The following is a 17,974-nucleotide window of genomic DNA, read 5'->3' as shown; positions in this document are numbered from 1 at the left end:
ATTTTATTCAATTAAAATTAATTTGGAAAAACTTTTTTTACTCTCTATGATTATTGAATTCTATTTAAGGAATAACATAGTTTTCATGTGGAATTATGATATAAAATATTTATTCTAAAGTAATCAATATTTATAGTTTTCTAACAAATTATTTGCTGTAATTAATAAGAATCGTGTTTTCTGCACACACACACACATATATATATATATATATATATATATATATATATAATTTAATTATTTTCAAAAAACACTTTTCATATTAATTTAAAGAAAACATTATACCAAAAAATATTTAATTCAATCTTATATATCGTACAACTCACAGGTGCTAAACTAATATTTAAAGAAATATAAGCTAAACATGGATTAGTTGGAACTAAAATCTAATTGGAAATCAAACAGAAGATTGAACAAAAAGGAATTGAATGGTAAAAAAGATTACAACAGAATCAATGCCTGAAATTTAGCGTACTTGTCTTGGTTTGCTTCTAGCTGATTCTTCAGAAACTGTAGAGCTGCATCTATCTCTCTTATGTCAACAGCTAAGTTTCTTGCTTGATGAACCCGTGAGATGCTATCAATCTTCAACTTCTCCTTTTGTTTCTCACATTCATTGATTGCCAACTGGAAGTTCTCCCTTTCTTTCTCAAGTTTCAATAGTTGTTCTTTGTGTTGATCAATCAAAGAAGAAATTTCCTTGACCTTAGTATTGGTGGTCAAAATTGATGTGTTGATCATTTCTCGAGTATTTTTGGCTTCCTGACACTTGTGGCAAAATTTTTCTTTAGCCAAGTCAAGTTGCACTTTTCTTGTGACAGCATCATCAAACTTCTTCTGTGTGATGATGACATTGGAGAAAAAGGCCTTGAAGTCTTGAACAAAAGATTGTTGGGTAGAAGAAATACTATTTGAGTTCTTTTCTAGTTCTTCAATAATAAAAAAGACCTTCGACTGGTGTTTATAATCAGTAATAAGATCTCTCAAGTCTGAAGATGTCAACAATTCAGTGAGTTCTTTAAATAATGCTTTGATAATAGAGCTTTTCCTTTGGACCTCAGGTTGACCTGCTTGGGTGGTACATTGTTGAGTCATGGAAGAAATTGATATCTTCCCACTCAGGATGTTCTCAATGGCATTGAGTGGGTCATCTTCAATCAATTTATTAATAGCATCTGAATCAAGAGGGAAGTTGCTAGTGGAGACTTCATTTGCCAGAGAGTTGACTTGGGTTGGAATGAGTTGACTTTTGCTTGAAGCTGTTTCTTTTTTAGAATTTTCTTCCATTGGAACTTGGTTGGGTTCAGGAGGTAGGTAGGTAGATAGAGCCTTCACTTGTTGAGCATCTCTTTCATTGTAACTTGGAGTTGTCTCTAGAAGATTTTGTTGAGGAGATGTAGCCATTATATCTGCAGCAACTGCAGTCAAACCATGAGCAATATTAGCTTCCATAGGAGCAGACTGATTGGTGCTTGAAGTCTGTTCTTCAGTTGCTGCTTTTCTCTTATAGATAACTAGGCCATCCTCATCCGAAGGGACAGCTTCGACAATAATTTTTTCAATATCATGTCCCTGATAAATAGAAATGTAATAAGATATCAAATCAAAATGTTGTGTGTAAAGGGATTGATGTAAACAAAAGTTTCTACATTTTTACAATTTTGCTCTTATTGATTTTATGGTGCTGGGATGTAATGAAAAGAAATTCAGGATATGAAAATTCAGTTATCGTAACTTAGAAGAAAGTTTTGGAAGATACCTTTGATGTTGATGGTTTGGTGAGTTCATTGGATGCTGCACTTGTGGAGGTTGAAACTTTTGACTTCTTCTTAGGAGGTTCTTCTAACTTCCAGTTGTCCTCCTCTTCTTTTGGAAGGTTCATTAATACTAAAATGAAACAAGTATGAGTTCTGAACATAATGGAGATGTCAAATTTGAAATGCAAATAACAGTGAAATAACTAACGTGAGGAAGTTTCAACATTTGAGTTTTTCTTGTTTCTTTTTTAGCATGTCATAACAGTTATTTAGGTTACTATCCAGTAAATGTTACTCTTTTTTGCTTGAAGGATTTAGGTACCCATCAGCCTTGCCAAAGGACGCATTAGGTAGTGTAGGGACCTTTGGGAAATGTCTCTTGAATCCTTTGTGTTTAGGTCATGGCTTTGATGCCAACAAGTCTCCGACGAAGGAGAAGTATTATTTCTGATGAAAAGCTGCTTGATTGTTTTAAAACATTTCCTTCTTGAATGTTTTGATTTAGGTATGAAGAGTCATATTAAATTATACAATATTTCTTGAAATTAGTGAGTTCTTGATGTGCATATTTTCGACATATGTTGAGCCTATACTTGTTGATTTTCTATTTGTGCTCCTACAGTCTCAGAAAAAAAGGTCGTGAACCAAAAACAGCAATGAGCAAAAGGTGTAAAAAGAGTGAATTCTAGTGCTAATGAAATAGTAAAACCGAATTTGAAAATTTGAAGGTGTTGAACTATATTTTATATGTGATTGAGTTTGAGATGAGTCAATCAGAAGTCTTTTATACTTTCTATGATCCTTTTAGGACTAGAATTGATCAGGTGTTCCTAAACATGTTATTCAACTAGAGTTGAAGGAACTAGTAGGGGCCATCCAAATTGGTTAAAGGTTTGGTTCTGTTTCTAAGAAAAGCACAAGCTTCATTTATTGAATCATAGGGTCATGTAAGGTAACACAAATATCCACGCCCTGCTAACAAATAAGAATGGCAAGGGAAAGCAGAGGTTTTGGGATTTGAAGGAACTTTGAGCAAAAAGCTAAAGCTTCATTTCGAATTGTTGATTCATTTCCAGAGATGACTTACAACCAATAGTTTATTATCAAATGAATTTTTCTTTTTTAATACTCTATCTGAAAGTTATCAATATTTATCAAATATGTTCCTATATAACAGAATGCTATTTCTAATTAAAATTAGATTTTCACCTCATTAAACTGTGACAGCACTAGAAGGTCACCTTCTACCGAAATGAAGCTTTAATTTTGATTGAAAAATAGTACCGAAAGAATTGAACATAAGTTTTGTCAAAAAATCAGCATAAACAAACTTACCTTGGACATCATCAATGAATGTTGTAGGCGGATGCAATGAAAGCCACTCTCTTCCCTGTGGATGTTGTTCCAATAAAGCCATTTGAGCCAAATGTGTTTGCTGGGACGATACTGTCAAATTTGAATCCCAATTCTCGTTATTTTTTACTGCTGGAGGTAGAACAATTGATAGCCACCCGCTGCCCTTCCCCACATGTGGTTCTAACAAAGCCACTGAATCCCAATTTGTTTGGTGCTGCATATATTGTCTATGGGAATCTTCCATGTCCACCAATCTATGCTTTCCTTTCATCAACGCTGGATTGGTGAATCTGATATCTTCCATGCAACTTTCTTGTTCAAATACATGGTATCCAGTTTTCTTTATAAAAATTTCTGCTGGGATATGATTAGATTTCATACCAATAGAAACCAACACATGATTCCAGTTATTTTCTGAAAGTACTTCATCCAGATTGTCTACAAAATTCATGTATCTTGTACCCAAAATAACTACATGATCAGTAAATCTTGGGCAGACAAAGTTAAAGCAACTTTCATGTGATTGCTCTATACTCATTATCTCTTCATTGACGATCACGATGGGTATAAATATATCATGGTCTATATCCATTGGTTCAATTACAAAACAAAGAGCCATCACAGGAAACTTGTTACGAAACCAGAAAGATATTAATGGTGCCATGCTTTGATGCTCAAACCACTGTGGAATCCTTGCTCCAGGCAAGCAAAAGAAGGTGTTTCCAACATCATGCAGTTCCTGTTTGCCATATATAATTCATATTAGCAGAACCATTAAGTACACTATCAAAATATCAGTTATCAAATCAAATATTAAAAAGAAAAACCTGATTTCGTAACATCCTTCTAGACGAGTAAGTCAAGGACAAAGAGTCTAATGCGCAGAAACTTGACAAGTTTGGTGGAATCCCCCTAATATCTTCAAGATGATTACAAACAAGGTAGTTAAAATCGGGATTTTACTTTAAATCGTAAAGGAGAGTGAAAATCGTAAATCGTAAAATCGTAAATTGAATCGTAAGATTTTATAAAATTCATATATATGATATAAATTCATATTATTCATATAAAATATCATAAATTAAGGGAAAAAAGCTTCAAATCAGTAAAAGTATTTAAACAACGTAGCACTCACAAATCATAATTTATTCCATAAGAATGTAATGCATTTACATGAATAAAAAATAGACCAGAATAGAAAAGATGCAAGAACAACAACAATAGATTTAGTTGCAGACCAGGTTGCACGCACTAGGAGGACTGTTGAATGTTGACAACAATGTTAGGGTTTAAAGCTGCTAGAGGCAAATTAGATTCCATAAAAAGGAGATATATGAAAGAGGCGTACGATAGGGTTCAACAAAATAGACTTCGCTAGAAATTTTCAAAATCGAAGTGAAATCGTAAAATCCCACAATTTGAGGGATTTTATGATTCAAATCGGAATTTTACAAGGATTTTACTCAATTAGGATTTTATCCACGATTTAAATCGGTGAGACTTCCAAAATCGTAAAATCGTAAGATTTTAAGATTCAAATCGGGATTTTAACTACCTTGATTACAAACATCCAATTTAAGCCTTTTCAAAAAGCGACATTCTTTAATGCTTTCAGGAACAAATGTGAAAGTATGAATCCCAATCAGCTCTAACGTTTTCACATTAGTAAACCATGTTAGACATGTAGAAAAAAATTCATCTGACACATAGCAGTTAATCATTTGAAGATGATCTGCGTTTGATGACACCATTGTGCTCACTTTTTCTTCTCCCTCATGCAGGTTCGCCAATAGCCACATATTCTCCACGGTGATCACAGCTAATTCTTGCATCATGACAATGCTACTCGGTAAGCAAAATGACATTGCACAGTCACTAATATTTAATTTTTGAAGCCGAGTAAGATTTCGAAACGAAAATGGCAACCCTTTCAAGGGAACATTAGAAATTGTAAGCTCTGTTATCTTTTCCATTTTTCCTAATATTTCTGGAAAACTCTGCAGACTAAAGCAATATGAGAGTTGAAGACTTTCAAGGGAGGTCAACTTGATGGGTGGAAAACTAATGAGCTTGATGCAACTAGAAGCATTCAGGATTCTAAGTTTATCTAGGAACCCAATTGAATCATCGACTTTAATCAAATTATAACAACGTCTAAATGAAAATTCTTCTAAATTTGGGAGACCAGATACATCAGGTATATCTGTTAAACACTCAGACAAGCTAATATCCAGAACTCTGATATTCATGAATTTCTGCAAGAGAAAAAGATAAAACCAATAAATAAGAACCAAAGGAATCATTTTAAAGTGAATATATTAATATATAAATATCAGAGAAGTGTACTCATAACACTTGCCTTCTTCAATAAGCCAACCAACTCGAGTGATGTAATCCATGTATTAGGTAACTTGCATATGACTAGTTTCTTAGGTTGAAAATCATGTGGTAAATACTTTGAAGGGTATTTCACCCATTCTAGTACTCTTAAACTATTTGGAAACTGTCTAGGACCTTCGCAAAAGCTACCTCTTTTAATTATAAGTGTTTTAAGATTTTCCATCTTCTTGAAGGCTTCTCCATCCCATTTTACATTTGCTTCTTCTTCGAATAAGGGAAAATCTAGATATATGATTTCAACTTTATTAGTTCCCTGTCAACAGCAAAAGGAAAAAAATGAATCAAAATAAATTGATGTATGGAAGGAGTTCAGCCCACTCATTTAATTTACATGTTATAAATATAATAGTAGAATGAGATAATTCAAAGTTAAAGATGAAAAATCAAACCATCAATATTAGTCTTACTCACTGTATTGTCTTGTAAAACTTGAACAATATCTTTAGGGAACCATAATCTACTGCGTTTTCCAGGCTCTTCTAATGATTCTTGTCGTACAATTTCTTTACCCATGTCTTCTATCAAGCTATGTAACATGACAGCATGAGACGGACTAATTTTAATGAGAGACTTTTCAACCAACAACTCAATGTGATGTTTCATGCTATCACCATGGTGTGCATGAAGTAAATGTTCAACCTCTGCCAATGGATACCATTTGAAGCAGCAAGCAATGTCAAGAAAAACATTTTTCTCTTCTTCCTCCAAAGCATCAAAGCTCACTTTAAGTATATTTTGCATCTCTTTATAAGGAATCCTTTCATATCTATCTAATGCATATTTCCATTCTTCTACACTCTTTCCAAATAAGTTGGAGCCTATTACTTCCAAAGCAAGTGGAAGGCCAGAAGCATAAGCTATTGTTTGATTTAAGATGTCAATGTAATTTGAATTAAAATTTCCACCCTTAAAAGCAGTCCACCTAAGTAATTCAAGTGCTTCTTTGTCATTTAAATCATCTACCTCATATTTTCGCTCAACCCCATGCCTTGTTAGCAAATGTTTATCCCGAGTTGTTATGATGACTCTGCTTCCAGAACCAAACCAATTTGGCCTACCAATAATTGCTCGCAATTGTTCTGGTTTGTCAACATCATCAAGAACTAAGAGAACCTTTTTTTGCCGGAGCCTATGGATTATCATTGAAATTCCTTTACCGACATCTGCTATCTTAATATCTTTTTCTCCAACCGTTTCAGAAAGAAACATTTCTTGGAGATGTACTAATCCACCTTTAGTTGAATTTTCTCTCACATCACCGAGAAAACATAGACCTTCAAAAAGATCAGCAATGGAATTATAAAGCGCTCGAGCAAGTGTTGTTTTTCCAATTCCTCCAATTCCATAAATTCCTACCATGTGAACTCCACCATCAGATCCAAATTCCAGAAGTGATTTTACTTCTTGCACTCGAGACTCCAATCCAACAGGATAATCTGCTACATGTAAAGGAGCACGATTAATCTTGTTGGAGACCACTTTCACTATCCTCCCAATAAATACATGTTCATATTCATGCCTGCCAAACAAGGTAGGTAGTAGGAATTTGAAGTCACACTAAATTCATCAAATCCATGTATTGATATTATATGTTGAGAAACATGGTAGAGCTCACAAGAAGAATAAATTTGAGAGAGATTAATAGAAATAAATTATATATTATTGATAGAATGGTTGATTGTGGGACTCAAATTTAACAATCCTTAAAGTGGGGGGACTGAAAATGCAATTAAGCCTTGACTGTACTTAAGTTATGCACAAGTAGTGAACCAACTAACTTTAACTAGCTTGCTTACTAACTTTATCTTCTTAACTAATTTCAGCTAATATATTAACAATATATTGGTTCCAATTGTTTGACATGCAATGAACTAATTTGTTAAAGAGAAGAAAACATTTCTTTTCTTTTTTAAGATTTTAAAAAAAAATATTAGACAATAGAACATAAAAAAATACAGGAAAAATAGGGATGAAGTGGGGTACCCATGTTTGAAATGGTGGCCAGACAAACTAGCTGCTTGGTTGAGAGCCATCTTCCATTTGCGCAACCTATCCATGTTATCATTCAAATTTTCTACATCATTTGCGAACCTTGCTTCATGCTTAGCCAATGCTTCTCCATAAATACCCATTTGATGTCGCAAGTGGGAAGGATCAACGTCATAAAAAATTGGCAAAACCAACCGACCCTTTGCCTTAACACGTTCAATGATGTTGACAAGTTCATCTAAACAAAAAGAAGAAGATGCATAATCCTTAGAGAAGACAGGAATGGCAATCCTTGACTCTTGAATTGCCTTGACAAGTGATGCTGTTATTTCATCTCCTCTTTGAAGCTCCCGGTCATCAATGAAGGTGTGGATTCCCTTGTCATGAAGAGCTTTCCAAAGATGCCCAGTAAAACCGAGGCGAGTATCAGAGCCTTTGAAACTGAGGAAAACATCATAGGTGAATTTATAACTGAAGGAAGAGGATGATGATCGTTCAGCCATGAAAAGGAAGGTTAGTATGAGAGTGTATGGAATATGAATGGAGTGTTATGTCTCCAAAATGTAACAAGAATGGAAACTCTTATATAGTTATAAAACAGCAAGGAGCAACACAACGTGGATGACTGATCAATCGTCAGATTCAATTGTGAAATTTCATTCCAATTTCTTATCTTGAGTGAGATCAAATAAAACAATGTTCAACATTATTTAATGTGAACCATCTTAAATATAATACTAATTTTTAAGTTAAAAAACTGTTCTGACCGGTTATGCAAAATCCTAGTGCTTCTGTCATGAATTTGAACTAGTCTTGGCCATGTTGTTTTCTTGCTTTCTCACTGAATTCAAAATTTTAATATTTTTTTCAGTTGTATTTTGATTATCATATGGGTGATATTACTAACCTGACGGCCCACTTGAGCAATATGTTATTTATTTGGTATAATATATATTTTTTTACAGCCACTGAGATTTGAATTTGTTCCGCATGATGTCAGTTTAAACTTATGCCAAGTTCTCAAATTCATTTATAGATATTTCATTGGTTGATAACAATACTATATGCCATAGCTTTTCCTTGCAAATGATGTGGGTTTAAATAATGTTTGCAAAGTTTTCGAGTACATGTTGTGTTATGAGTGTTTCACTTGTAATCGGAGATGATAATGTTCTGCGTCATTGCTTGATAGATAAGCTATGTGCTATTGGTATATTGACCTGTGGGTGACATGAAGCCAGAGAAAGATGAAATGCAGTTGATATCTTTTTCTTTTTTTCCTATAATAGAAGAGGCAAGAAAGAAATAAGAGGTTGGCATTTGTGAACACAGACACTCTGTGATTACTTAATTATTTGAAGCCATTCTGCATTACTTTATTTATTTATGCTGTTTTTCCATTGTAATATAACTTAACGTTGACAACTCTTGACAGCAATAAAATCAACATAAATTCCTCAATGAGCTTGTACAAAATAAACCTCTACAAAATTCTCTTTGGACCGGACCTTCAAGTTGCAGCTCCCCCACCAGTAACAACAAATAAAGAATTTTATTTTGGTATTGAAGTAATAAAATAATTTAATCATTGCATTATGTCTGTCACAAAACAAAGTAAGTTAAAAATACATATTTAAAAACACAAGATTATATCATACTAGAAAAAAACTTTGTTTAAAATGGTTTATATACCTGTTACTGCAACATCTGAAAGGAACTTAATGTACCTGAGTTGTCTTTGTTGGCAAACTAATTCAGCAGTGAAGTCTCCGAATTAGAGGATCATGCCATTCACTTTGGCGTGAATGAGAATCAATGCCTGAAAGAAATGATCTATATTTGTGTTTTAAAGAGTGATCTGAGTATTAACATCATTCAAAGAGCATGGCTTTCTACTTTTCCCTAGAAGAGGTGGTGAATTCAAGTCTATAGTGCAATCTGATTTTCTCTTTCTATAAGGATCAGTGAATCGAATATCCTTTCCGCTTTTTTGTTTGAATACATGGATTCCAATTTCTCTGTGATGAATATGCATATCCTCAAATGTAACCATCCCATGGTTCCATTCATTTTCTAGAAGTGCAACAGAGTCATTTAATTCTTCCATTTTCATATTAAAAAGAATTGTATGCCCCACCAAGAAATAGTTTGTGTATATTGGGCCCCGGAAATATTTTTGGCCATTGAGAGTCACCATTATACCAGGATCTTGCTGTATCGATGAACAAATAAAACAGAGAACTATGGCAGGCAATGTGCTCCGAAACCAGAAAGATATCGACTTTCCAATGATTTTGAAGTCAAACCACTCTGGAATTGAAGTTTTTGGTAACAAAAACTCAGTGTGTCTAGCCTCATGCAATTCCTGTTATTCATAAATAAGTTCAACAACATTAAGTACAATATCAATTATCAAATCAAATATATTTAAACAAACGGTTTTTCTAACATTTGTTCAAGGACACATAAGAAATCAATAAATAGTAATTTTTTTTATTGAAAATTCTAGCAGTTAATGTTATCAATGCATTGAATTTAGTATTATCATGTGATTTTGAATAAAATAACTTACTACTCATAGGTTTTCATTGTGTTCCCTTGTCATACATTAGAAAGACGGTTAAACAAATTACCTGATTCAGTAAGAAGCATCTACTCCACGGAGTCATGGATTCACAGCATCCTGCGTACAAATATTCTACATTTGGTGGAATTCCTCTAATTTCCCGAAGACACTTGCACCTGTTTAAAACAAGCTTCCATAAAAAGCAACAGTTTTTTATGCATTCAGGGAGCACACTGAAATTACTAGCGGATAGGTCTAACTCTTTCACATTTGCAAACCACATGAGACCTAATGCCAAAAATTCATCTGACAGGTTGCAGTCTTGGAGATTAAGATGTTCTACATTTGAAGACAACATTGAGGTCACTTTTTCATCACCGTTGTCCTGATTTAGCAATAGCTGCCCCTCCAATCCCACACCAGAAATCAGAGCCAGATTTGGCATCATGCCAATGCAACTTGATAATTGAGCAACTCCATGATTATACAAATATAAAAATTTAAGCTGAGTGAGCTTTTGAAATGAAAATGGAAGTTCTTCTATGGCAGTTGCTTGCAAATGAAGATATTTTATATTTTCCATCTCTCCTAATATTTCTGGAAAATTCTCAAGACTCAAGCAACCTGAAAGGTCGAGTTTTTCAAGAGAGGCCAGTTTAAGGGGCGGAAAACTGCCAAGCTTGATGCAATTTACAGCATTCAAGATTTTAAGTTTATTCAAGAACCCAATTGAATCATCAATTGTAATTAAATTCTTACACCCACTAAATGAAAATTCTTCTAAATTTTGGAGAGAAGATACGTCATGTATATGTGTTAAATACTGACAGCAGTCAAGCTTTAGAACTCTCATATTTGAGAACTGCAAAAAATAAAAAGGAAACACAAGAAACAATAATCAAAGGAATGATATTAAAGTAAATTTATTTACATAATTAGTGGATATGAATTCATTACACTTGCCTTCTTTGCTAACCCAGCGCACTCAAGTGATGTAAAGCAACTATTTTGTAATTTGCATATGACAAGCTTCTTTGGATGAAAATCAGACGGTAAATGCTGTGAAGGATATCCCTGCCATTCTAGTACTTTCAAACTATTTGGAAGATGCTCTGGACCTTTGGAAAATTGACAATTTCTAATAATAAGTGTTCTTAGGTTTCTCATCTTCTTGAAGACCTCTCCATTCCATTCTACTATTGCTTCTGCTGCTTCTCCATTTTTATGCGAAGAGAAATCAAGATTTATGATTTCAATTTTACTAGTTCCCTTTTCATACAAAAAATGCCAATCAATCACAATATATGAATATATATTTGGGCTTCAGAATATTTAGAGAAATTAACTTATTATGAAGAGAGAGAGAAAAGTGCCATAAGAACATGAACTGTCAAAAGAAGATAACTAGAGGTTAAAGATAAAAAACCAAACCATCCCTATCAGTTTTACTCACACTATTGTTTTCTAAAACTTGGACTATATCTTCATGGAACCATAACCTACTGCGGTTCCCAGGCTCTTTTGCTGATTCTTGCCGGACAATTTCTTTACCCATGTCCTCTATCATGTCATGTAGTGTCACCTCACCAGAAAACCCAAGTTTTATGAGAGATTTTTCAACCAACACTCCAATTTGATATTTCATGGAGTTACTGTGATGAGCATGAAGTATGTCTTCTACCTCAGCCAAATGATACCCTTTAAAGCAACAAGCAATGTCAAGAAAAACACCCTGCTCATCTTGCTCCAAAGAATCAAAGCTAACTTTTAGTATCCTTTGGATCTCTTTATTAGGAATCCGTCTGTACCGATCTAATGCAGATTTCCATTCTTCTATACTTTTCCCAAACATGTTGGAACCAATTACTACCAAAGCTAATGGAAGTCCAGAAGCATAAGTTACAACATGGTTCAAGACATCCATGTAACTTGGATCTATTTTTTCTGTGTGGAAAGTTTTCCAACTAAGCAATAGAAGAGCATCCTTATGATTTAACTTCTTTAACTCATACATTTTGTTAATCCCATGCCTTGCTAACAAGTGTTTGTCCCGGGTTGTAATTATAATTCTGCTGCCAGAACCAAACCTATCAAATCCTCCAACAAGGGCCTCCAACTGTTGTGAGTGGTCAACATCGTCTAGAATCAAAAGAATCTTCTTCTTTTGAAGTCTATGTTGTATTGTTGAAATTCCTTGTCTAACACTTGCCAACTTAATTTTCTTCTCTCCAAGTATTTCATAAAGAAGGATCTTTTGGAGATGTACTAACCCACGTTTGCTTGAATTTTCTCTAACGTTTTCCAGAAAACAAAAACCTTCAAAATTATCGGCAATGAAATTATAAACTGCTAGAGCAAGGGTTGTTTTACCAATACCACCCATGCCATGGACCCCTACCACGTGAACTCTATCATCACACTCAACATTCAGAAGCGAAATTATATTTTGCACTTGTGACTCTAGTCCAACAGGGTAATCAGCAACTAATAAAGGAACACGATTAATCTTTCTTGAGACCTCTTCAACAATCTTTCCAATAAACACATGCTCATATCCATCCCTGCCCATTATGAAGTTAGTCCAAACATCATATATCCATTGTTTTTATATTTATTTGCTACATTTTAAATTCTAGTAATTTAACAAACAGTTTAATAACGCGTGTCTAAGGGCACATGATAAAAAATCAATAAGTTTTTATTAAAAATTGTATCAGTTAATGTTATCAACGCATTAAATTCAATGATACCATATGAAATTTTTATTGTGTCATAGAGCACACGTTAGAAAAACCGTTCAACAAATACAACAAGCAACAAAATATAATTGAAAACATACCATTGCTTGAAGTGCCAGCCAGACATGTCAGCAGCTTCTTGTAGAACCTTCCTCCAATTCTGCACCTTTTCCATGTTATCCTTGAACTTCTCCTCATGCTTAGCCAGTGCTTCACCATAACTCCCTCTCTGATGTCTCACATCAGAAGGATCAACGTCGTAAAAAACCGGCCAAACCAACCGACCTTTAACCTTAATGCAGTGAATTATGGTGACAAGTTCATCTAAGCAAAAGGAAGAAGAAACATAGTTTTCAGAGAAGACAATTATGGCAATCCTTGAGGTTTCAATGGACTTGGCAAGTGATGCTGTGATTTCATCTCCTCTTTGAATCTCCTCATCATCAATGAATGTGTGGATTCCCTTGTCACAAAGAGCTTTGTAGAGATTGCCAGTAAAACCGTAGCGAGTATCAGAGCCTCTAAAACTAAGGAACACATCGTAGGTGAATCCATAACAGAAAGAAGAGGGAGAGTATGGCACATCCATATGAAGAAAGGTTAGTAAGAGTACAGAATATGGATGAGAGGGTGTTGTGTCTGAAAAATCAAACAAGAATAAACAGATATATAGTACCACATCGCTTGGAGAAAGTTCCCTTCCTCTTTCGTTTGACTCCTTGGTAATTCTTGGAACAGCTTCTAAAAAATTGTCCACCAATATAAGAAATTAATAAATAATTTTTTATTAAAAATCACAACATTTAATGTTATTTATGTATTAAAATTTATAATTTTTAATACAAATTTATTACACCTAAATTTTTATTTATATTCATAAATACGCATTAACAAAATTTCTTTGATATATATTGTTCTAATATTTTTCTTAATAAAAGTTTATGTTAAAAGTACATGAGAAATCACACCGTGCCAGTTCACTAATTACACTTTTTACTAACAATTTTTTAATGTGTACTAAAAAATTCACTATAAAAAAATGAATCAATAATATATTTTATTAAAAACTATAGCACTTATGTTATAAATACAATAATATCATATAATTTTAATAAAATTTATCATATATAAATTTTTACTTCCCACACCAAATATTTAGTCCTAAATATGAGGAGGTATGTTAAGTTTCAATTAGAAATACAGTTAAAATATTAGTTATGAAATTTGGACAATTTTTTTATAAGTTAATTTTTAAAAGATAAAGTTAATTTTAGAAAATATTATTTTTATTAAAATATCACACCCACTTTTTATGGTTATTTAATTTTAAAAAAATTAAAATAAAGAGAAAGTTATTAAGTAAGGAAAAATAACTGCAAATGAGAAATAGTGAACAAAAGTCGCTCACTTGATACACATTATTCAATAGCACCTGATACAAGACACGAACAAGAGGCTTTGAGTTGAGAAAACTAGCGTTATGTATCATCCGTATGAATAAATACATAAATATAAATATTACTATAATATTATATTATAATTATAATATTAAAATGAAATATTTATTTATGAAATTTCCACGAAGATTCATGTGCATTCCCTGACAGTCAAATATTCATTAATTAAGAAAGAATCAGAAGAACATGCATTAATAGTTATAATGAATTTAAAAAAATAACAATTTTGCATGCATTCTGTATTCATTTGGCATTTGCACTGGTAAGTGTGATGATCAAGTTGAAATTCTTTTCTGAAATATACAGCTTTTGCAAAGCTGTGATATGACATCATAAACAACTTTTTTCTTTTATCATCACCATCTTTCACTAACATCACGTTTTGTGGCTGGCAATTTGTCTACTGTGCTATTCTCTTTTTGCTTTCTGAAAAGATGCATCTGGGTTTTAACTGGGAGGTCCTTAAAAACGAAAAAAGGTTCAGCAAAGAAAGTATTGCATCACATTCTCATCTACCCCCATTATGTTATTGGATTCAGATCATTAAAGTGGGAAAATATCCTTTGAGTTTGACAAAAAGTATTTTTAAGCAAGGAAAGTATTTTGAATCAAGACAGTCATATACAGTGATTTTCGTCTCTTTTCTTTTATAATTAACATTCCCAATTTATTATGAGTAATGTTATTTAACACTTGATTTAAGTATTTACATCAAACACTATATAATTGTAGCATAATTATTTTCTAATTTGTATAGAATGTCTGATATAAACACTTAAACTATTAAAATAACATTACTGATTTATTATACTATTAATATATTTTTTTTTTATGTAAAATGGCGATTAAGTAATGCATATTGGTAAAAGAATAATATTAAAATAAGAAAGAGATGGAATTACATTTCCATGCATAAGTTATGGTTGTTACATTATTTATACAGGTAGTAACTCTCTTTTGATGTAAAACATAGTAGTCAATAATCTTAATTTTAAGTTATTATGAATGCAACTATATTAAATAATGTAAAGAAAATTTGACTTTTTATAGTGGTTTTAACTAGATTATAGGGTCTAGATTAAAAATAAATAAAAATAGTAGTCATGACCAAGTGACTTTGCATTTGTCTTTCCAAACTTGAAAAAAGGCTATGAAGCATTTATATATGATAAATTTAACACGACAAAGAAGAATATCAATACGATAAAATCATTTTTAGGTGATATATACTATCTATGTATTTAAATTAGTTTTCAAATTTATTTGTTATGCCGCGACACGTTTATATTTTGACACATCATCATCGTTAACTAGTAAAAATATTGTGAATGCCAATATAACACTCTTTTAAACTACTGATATAGATATGGATTAAACCACCCTTTCCTTTCCAGGAAATTATTATTATTTTTCCTTCAATTCCTAAAATGTTTGCAAGTAGGATTTTCATGTTAAGTTTGAACTTAAAAAAAAAAATTATTAAGCCTGATAGAATAATCCATTTAAGATTCTTAAAATTTATAATAATATATTAAATAATTTTATATAAAAATTATAATATAATATTATATTAAATAAATTAAATTTTAAATTAGAAACTAATTTTTTTTTATTAGAGTTTGAGTGCCGTTATTATATACCTTCTGAGAGAGTTTCCCTTACTCTAGAGTCTTTTGCATTATTATTATTATTTAATTTGTCTTACACACATAACAGTAATTTGTATTTATATTTGTTATATGTTTAATGATTTACATATTAAAATTAAATATATAATTTGAAAATAATAAATAAAAATACATGATTTTATTACAAATATTTAAAGTGCTAAATTATTTTTTTATGATTTATTTAAATAATATTTTATAAAAATATATCTATTTAGATAGATTGGTATCATATTTATAAAAAAACTTAATTATCTATTAAAAAAGATCTCAATACAAAATAGGTCATTGATTAATAAATTAAATCAAACTTTTAAAAAAATATCAAATTAAATTTAATAAAAAGTTTACAACAAATAATAAGTTAAAGTCAAACTTTAAAATTATTAAATAGGTCAGGCATATTTATATAAAATTTAGCTTAACTTATTTTCATTCCTAATCGAAGCATTAAAAGGTCTACTGCAACATTAATTGGAAACGCAATACTTCCATATGTCAATAACTTCTAGCATAGTTCAAAAGGTTTAATTAGGTCCTTAAGTATAGGACCTTGAATTTTTAAACTATTTGGAGATCTTTAAATTTCTATGTTTTCAAGTTTGTAACTAATTAGGTCCTTGAATTTTTAAATTAGTTTTAATTGAATTCCTCTGTTAAGGTTCCATTAAGTATAGAACTTTAATTGAAAATATTTAAATAAGTCAGGAACCACGTCAAAAGTTTAAATGTCATTCAGTAAGTCCCTTTAATTAATTTAAAAAATTTAATTAGGTCCCTCTACTTAATGATACTGAAACGAAAATGTGATCAAGGACTCAAATAAAAATGATTTAAAAGTTAAGGAACCAACATAAAATCTTTCAAAGTATTGAGACTGATATAAAATTTCTCAAATAATTCAAGGACGTACCTAATAATTAACATAGTTCAAAACAACCATGAGGGGCTCCTTTTTGGGCTATATTAATGGCTACAACTCAATACAAAGCAATTAAACGTCTTTTTCAATTTGATATTAAGAAGACAGTGGTAGGTTGCCTAGCTCAAGAGAAGACCTCATACTCCACCAAAAGAGTCGGCATCAATGATTATTACATGAAATAATATGCACTATCTAACTAACACTTGGCATGCCTAAAGGTATATATCAGAGATATGTCTTATATAGCACACAACATTCACATATATTAAATATTGATTTAAATTCACACAGTAACAAGTTCCAACTATAAAATTTCTCTCAAAACAACGAGAATGAGAGTTACTGGAAGGAGAAATATGCATCTTCCAATAGTTAAAAGGAAGGTTACGGTCATTAGACATTTTGAGGCAAGTAAATAACAATTTTGATGAGTTATTGACTCGTAGAAAATTAAAATATTTTTGATTCATTTCATTAAATTAAATCTATAAATTAGTGTAATTAATTGGAATATTCAATCGAATGTGTGATTGATGTAAATTTGATGAATTATTAAAATATGGATGGTTGTCATTTGATTTTTGAAGGGATTATAAGAAAATTGGCAATTAGATTTAAAGAGTAGAAGTTGAATTGTTGTAATACAGATTTGTGGGCACATGCATATCTAATTGTGGAAACACGAGCCTGATATAGCATATAAAAGTAGAATTTTCTAAAAAGACAACATCTTTATTGCACTTTTATTATTACGTTTCAGAGCACAGAATTTTAGGTTTTCGTACAGTTCTAGGTGGAAACGTTAGCTATGGCATTTTCTTTTTTCTTTTCTATGGAATTTTGATGAAAAGTTGAGTTATATCCCTTCTTTCTCCTTAAATTGTAATGGAACATTAACTTCCTACACTTTATATTATGCTATAAACTTTTTTTGTTGAACATGATTTCCTTTTCTGCAATATATTTCAGTTTGCTCTTCTTTGTTTCCGTTATGTCTTACTAATTTTCTTAGGGTTAAGGAAGGATGAACTTATTCTTTTACCTATTGTAATGAACTAAGCATTGAATGTAACTCAAAATATAAGCTCCAATCTAACATTTTTTATTCTGAACTTAATA

General features: G+C 31.7%; 2 protein-coding genes across 3 annotated transcripts; both read right to left on the bottom strand.

The window, feature by feature from the left end:
- Nucleotides 1-1,290: 1,290 nt before the first annotated feature.
- Nucleotides 1,291-8,005, bottom strand: LOC113868052 (TMV resistance protein N-like). The gene is made up of 4 exons (XM_027503606.1): nucleotides 7,497-8,005; nucleotides 5,925-7,032; nucleotides 5,467-5,766; nucleotides 1,291-5,368 (listed from the first exon to the last, which is right to left on the bottom strand). The coding sequence occupies exons 1-4, from the start codon at nucleotides 8,003-8,005 to the stop codon at nucleotides 4,661-4,663; spliced, it is 2,625 nt and encodes an 874-aa protein (XP_027359407.1). The 3' UTR covers nucleotides 1,291-4,660.
- An 821-nt stretch (nucleotides 8,006-8,826) lies between these two features.
- Nucleotides 8,827-13,441, bottom strand: LOC113868051 (TMV resistance protein N-like). Of its 2 annotated transcripts, XR_003505208.1 has the most exons (6): nucleotides 12,908-13,441; nucleotides 11,522-12,629; nucleotides 11,032-11,337; nucleotides 10,136-10,930; nucleotides 9,195-9,867; nucleotides 8,849-9,101 (listed from the first exon to the last, which is right to left on the bottom strand). XR_003505208.1 is itself a non-coding variant. In XM_027503605.1 (5 exons), the coding sequence occupies exons 1-5, from the start codon at nucleotides 13,393-13,395 to the stop codon at nucleotides 9,349-9,351; spliced, it is 3,216 nt and encodes a 1,071-aa protein (XP_027359406.1). In that variant the 5' UTR covers nucleotides 13,396-13,441; the 3' UTR covers nucleotides 8,827-9,348. The 2 variants fall into 2 exon arrangements, 1 of the variants encoding a protein (XP_027359406.1); XM_027503605.1 differs by having other exon boundaries at nucleotides 8,827-9,867.
- Between the last annotated feature and the right edge of the window lie 4,533 nt (nucleotides 13,442-17,974).

Source organism: Abrus precatorius, unplaced genomic scaffold, assembly GCF_003935025.1.
Source record: "Abrus precatorius isolate BTA unplaced genomic scaffold, Abrus_2018 Scaffold5, whole genome shotgun sequence".
NCBI classification, from domain to species: domain Eukaryota; kingdom Viridiplantae; phylum Streptophyta; class Magnoliopsida; order Fabales; family Fabaceae; genus Abrus; species Abrus precatorius.
The sequence above is the reverse complement of the archived record's forward strand: the minus strand, read 5'-3'. Positions and strand labels throughout refer to the sequence as shown.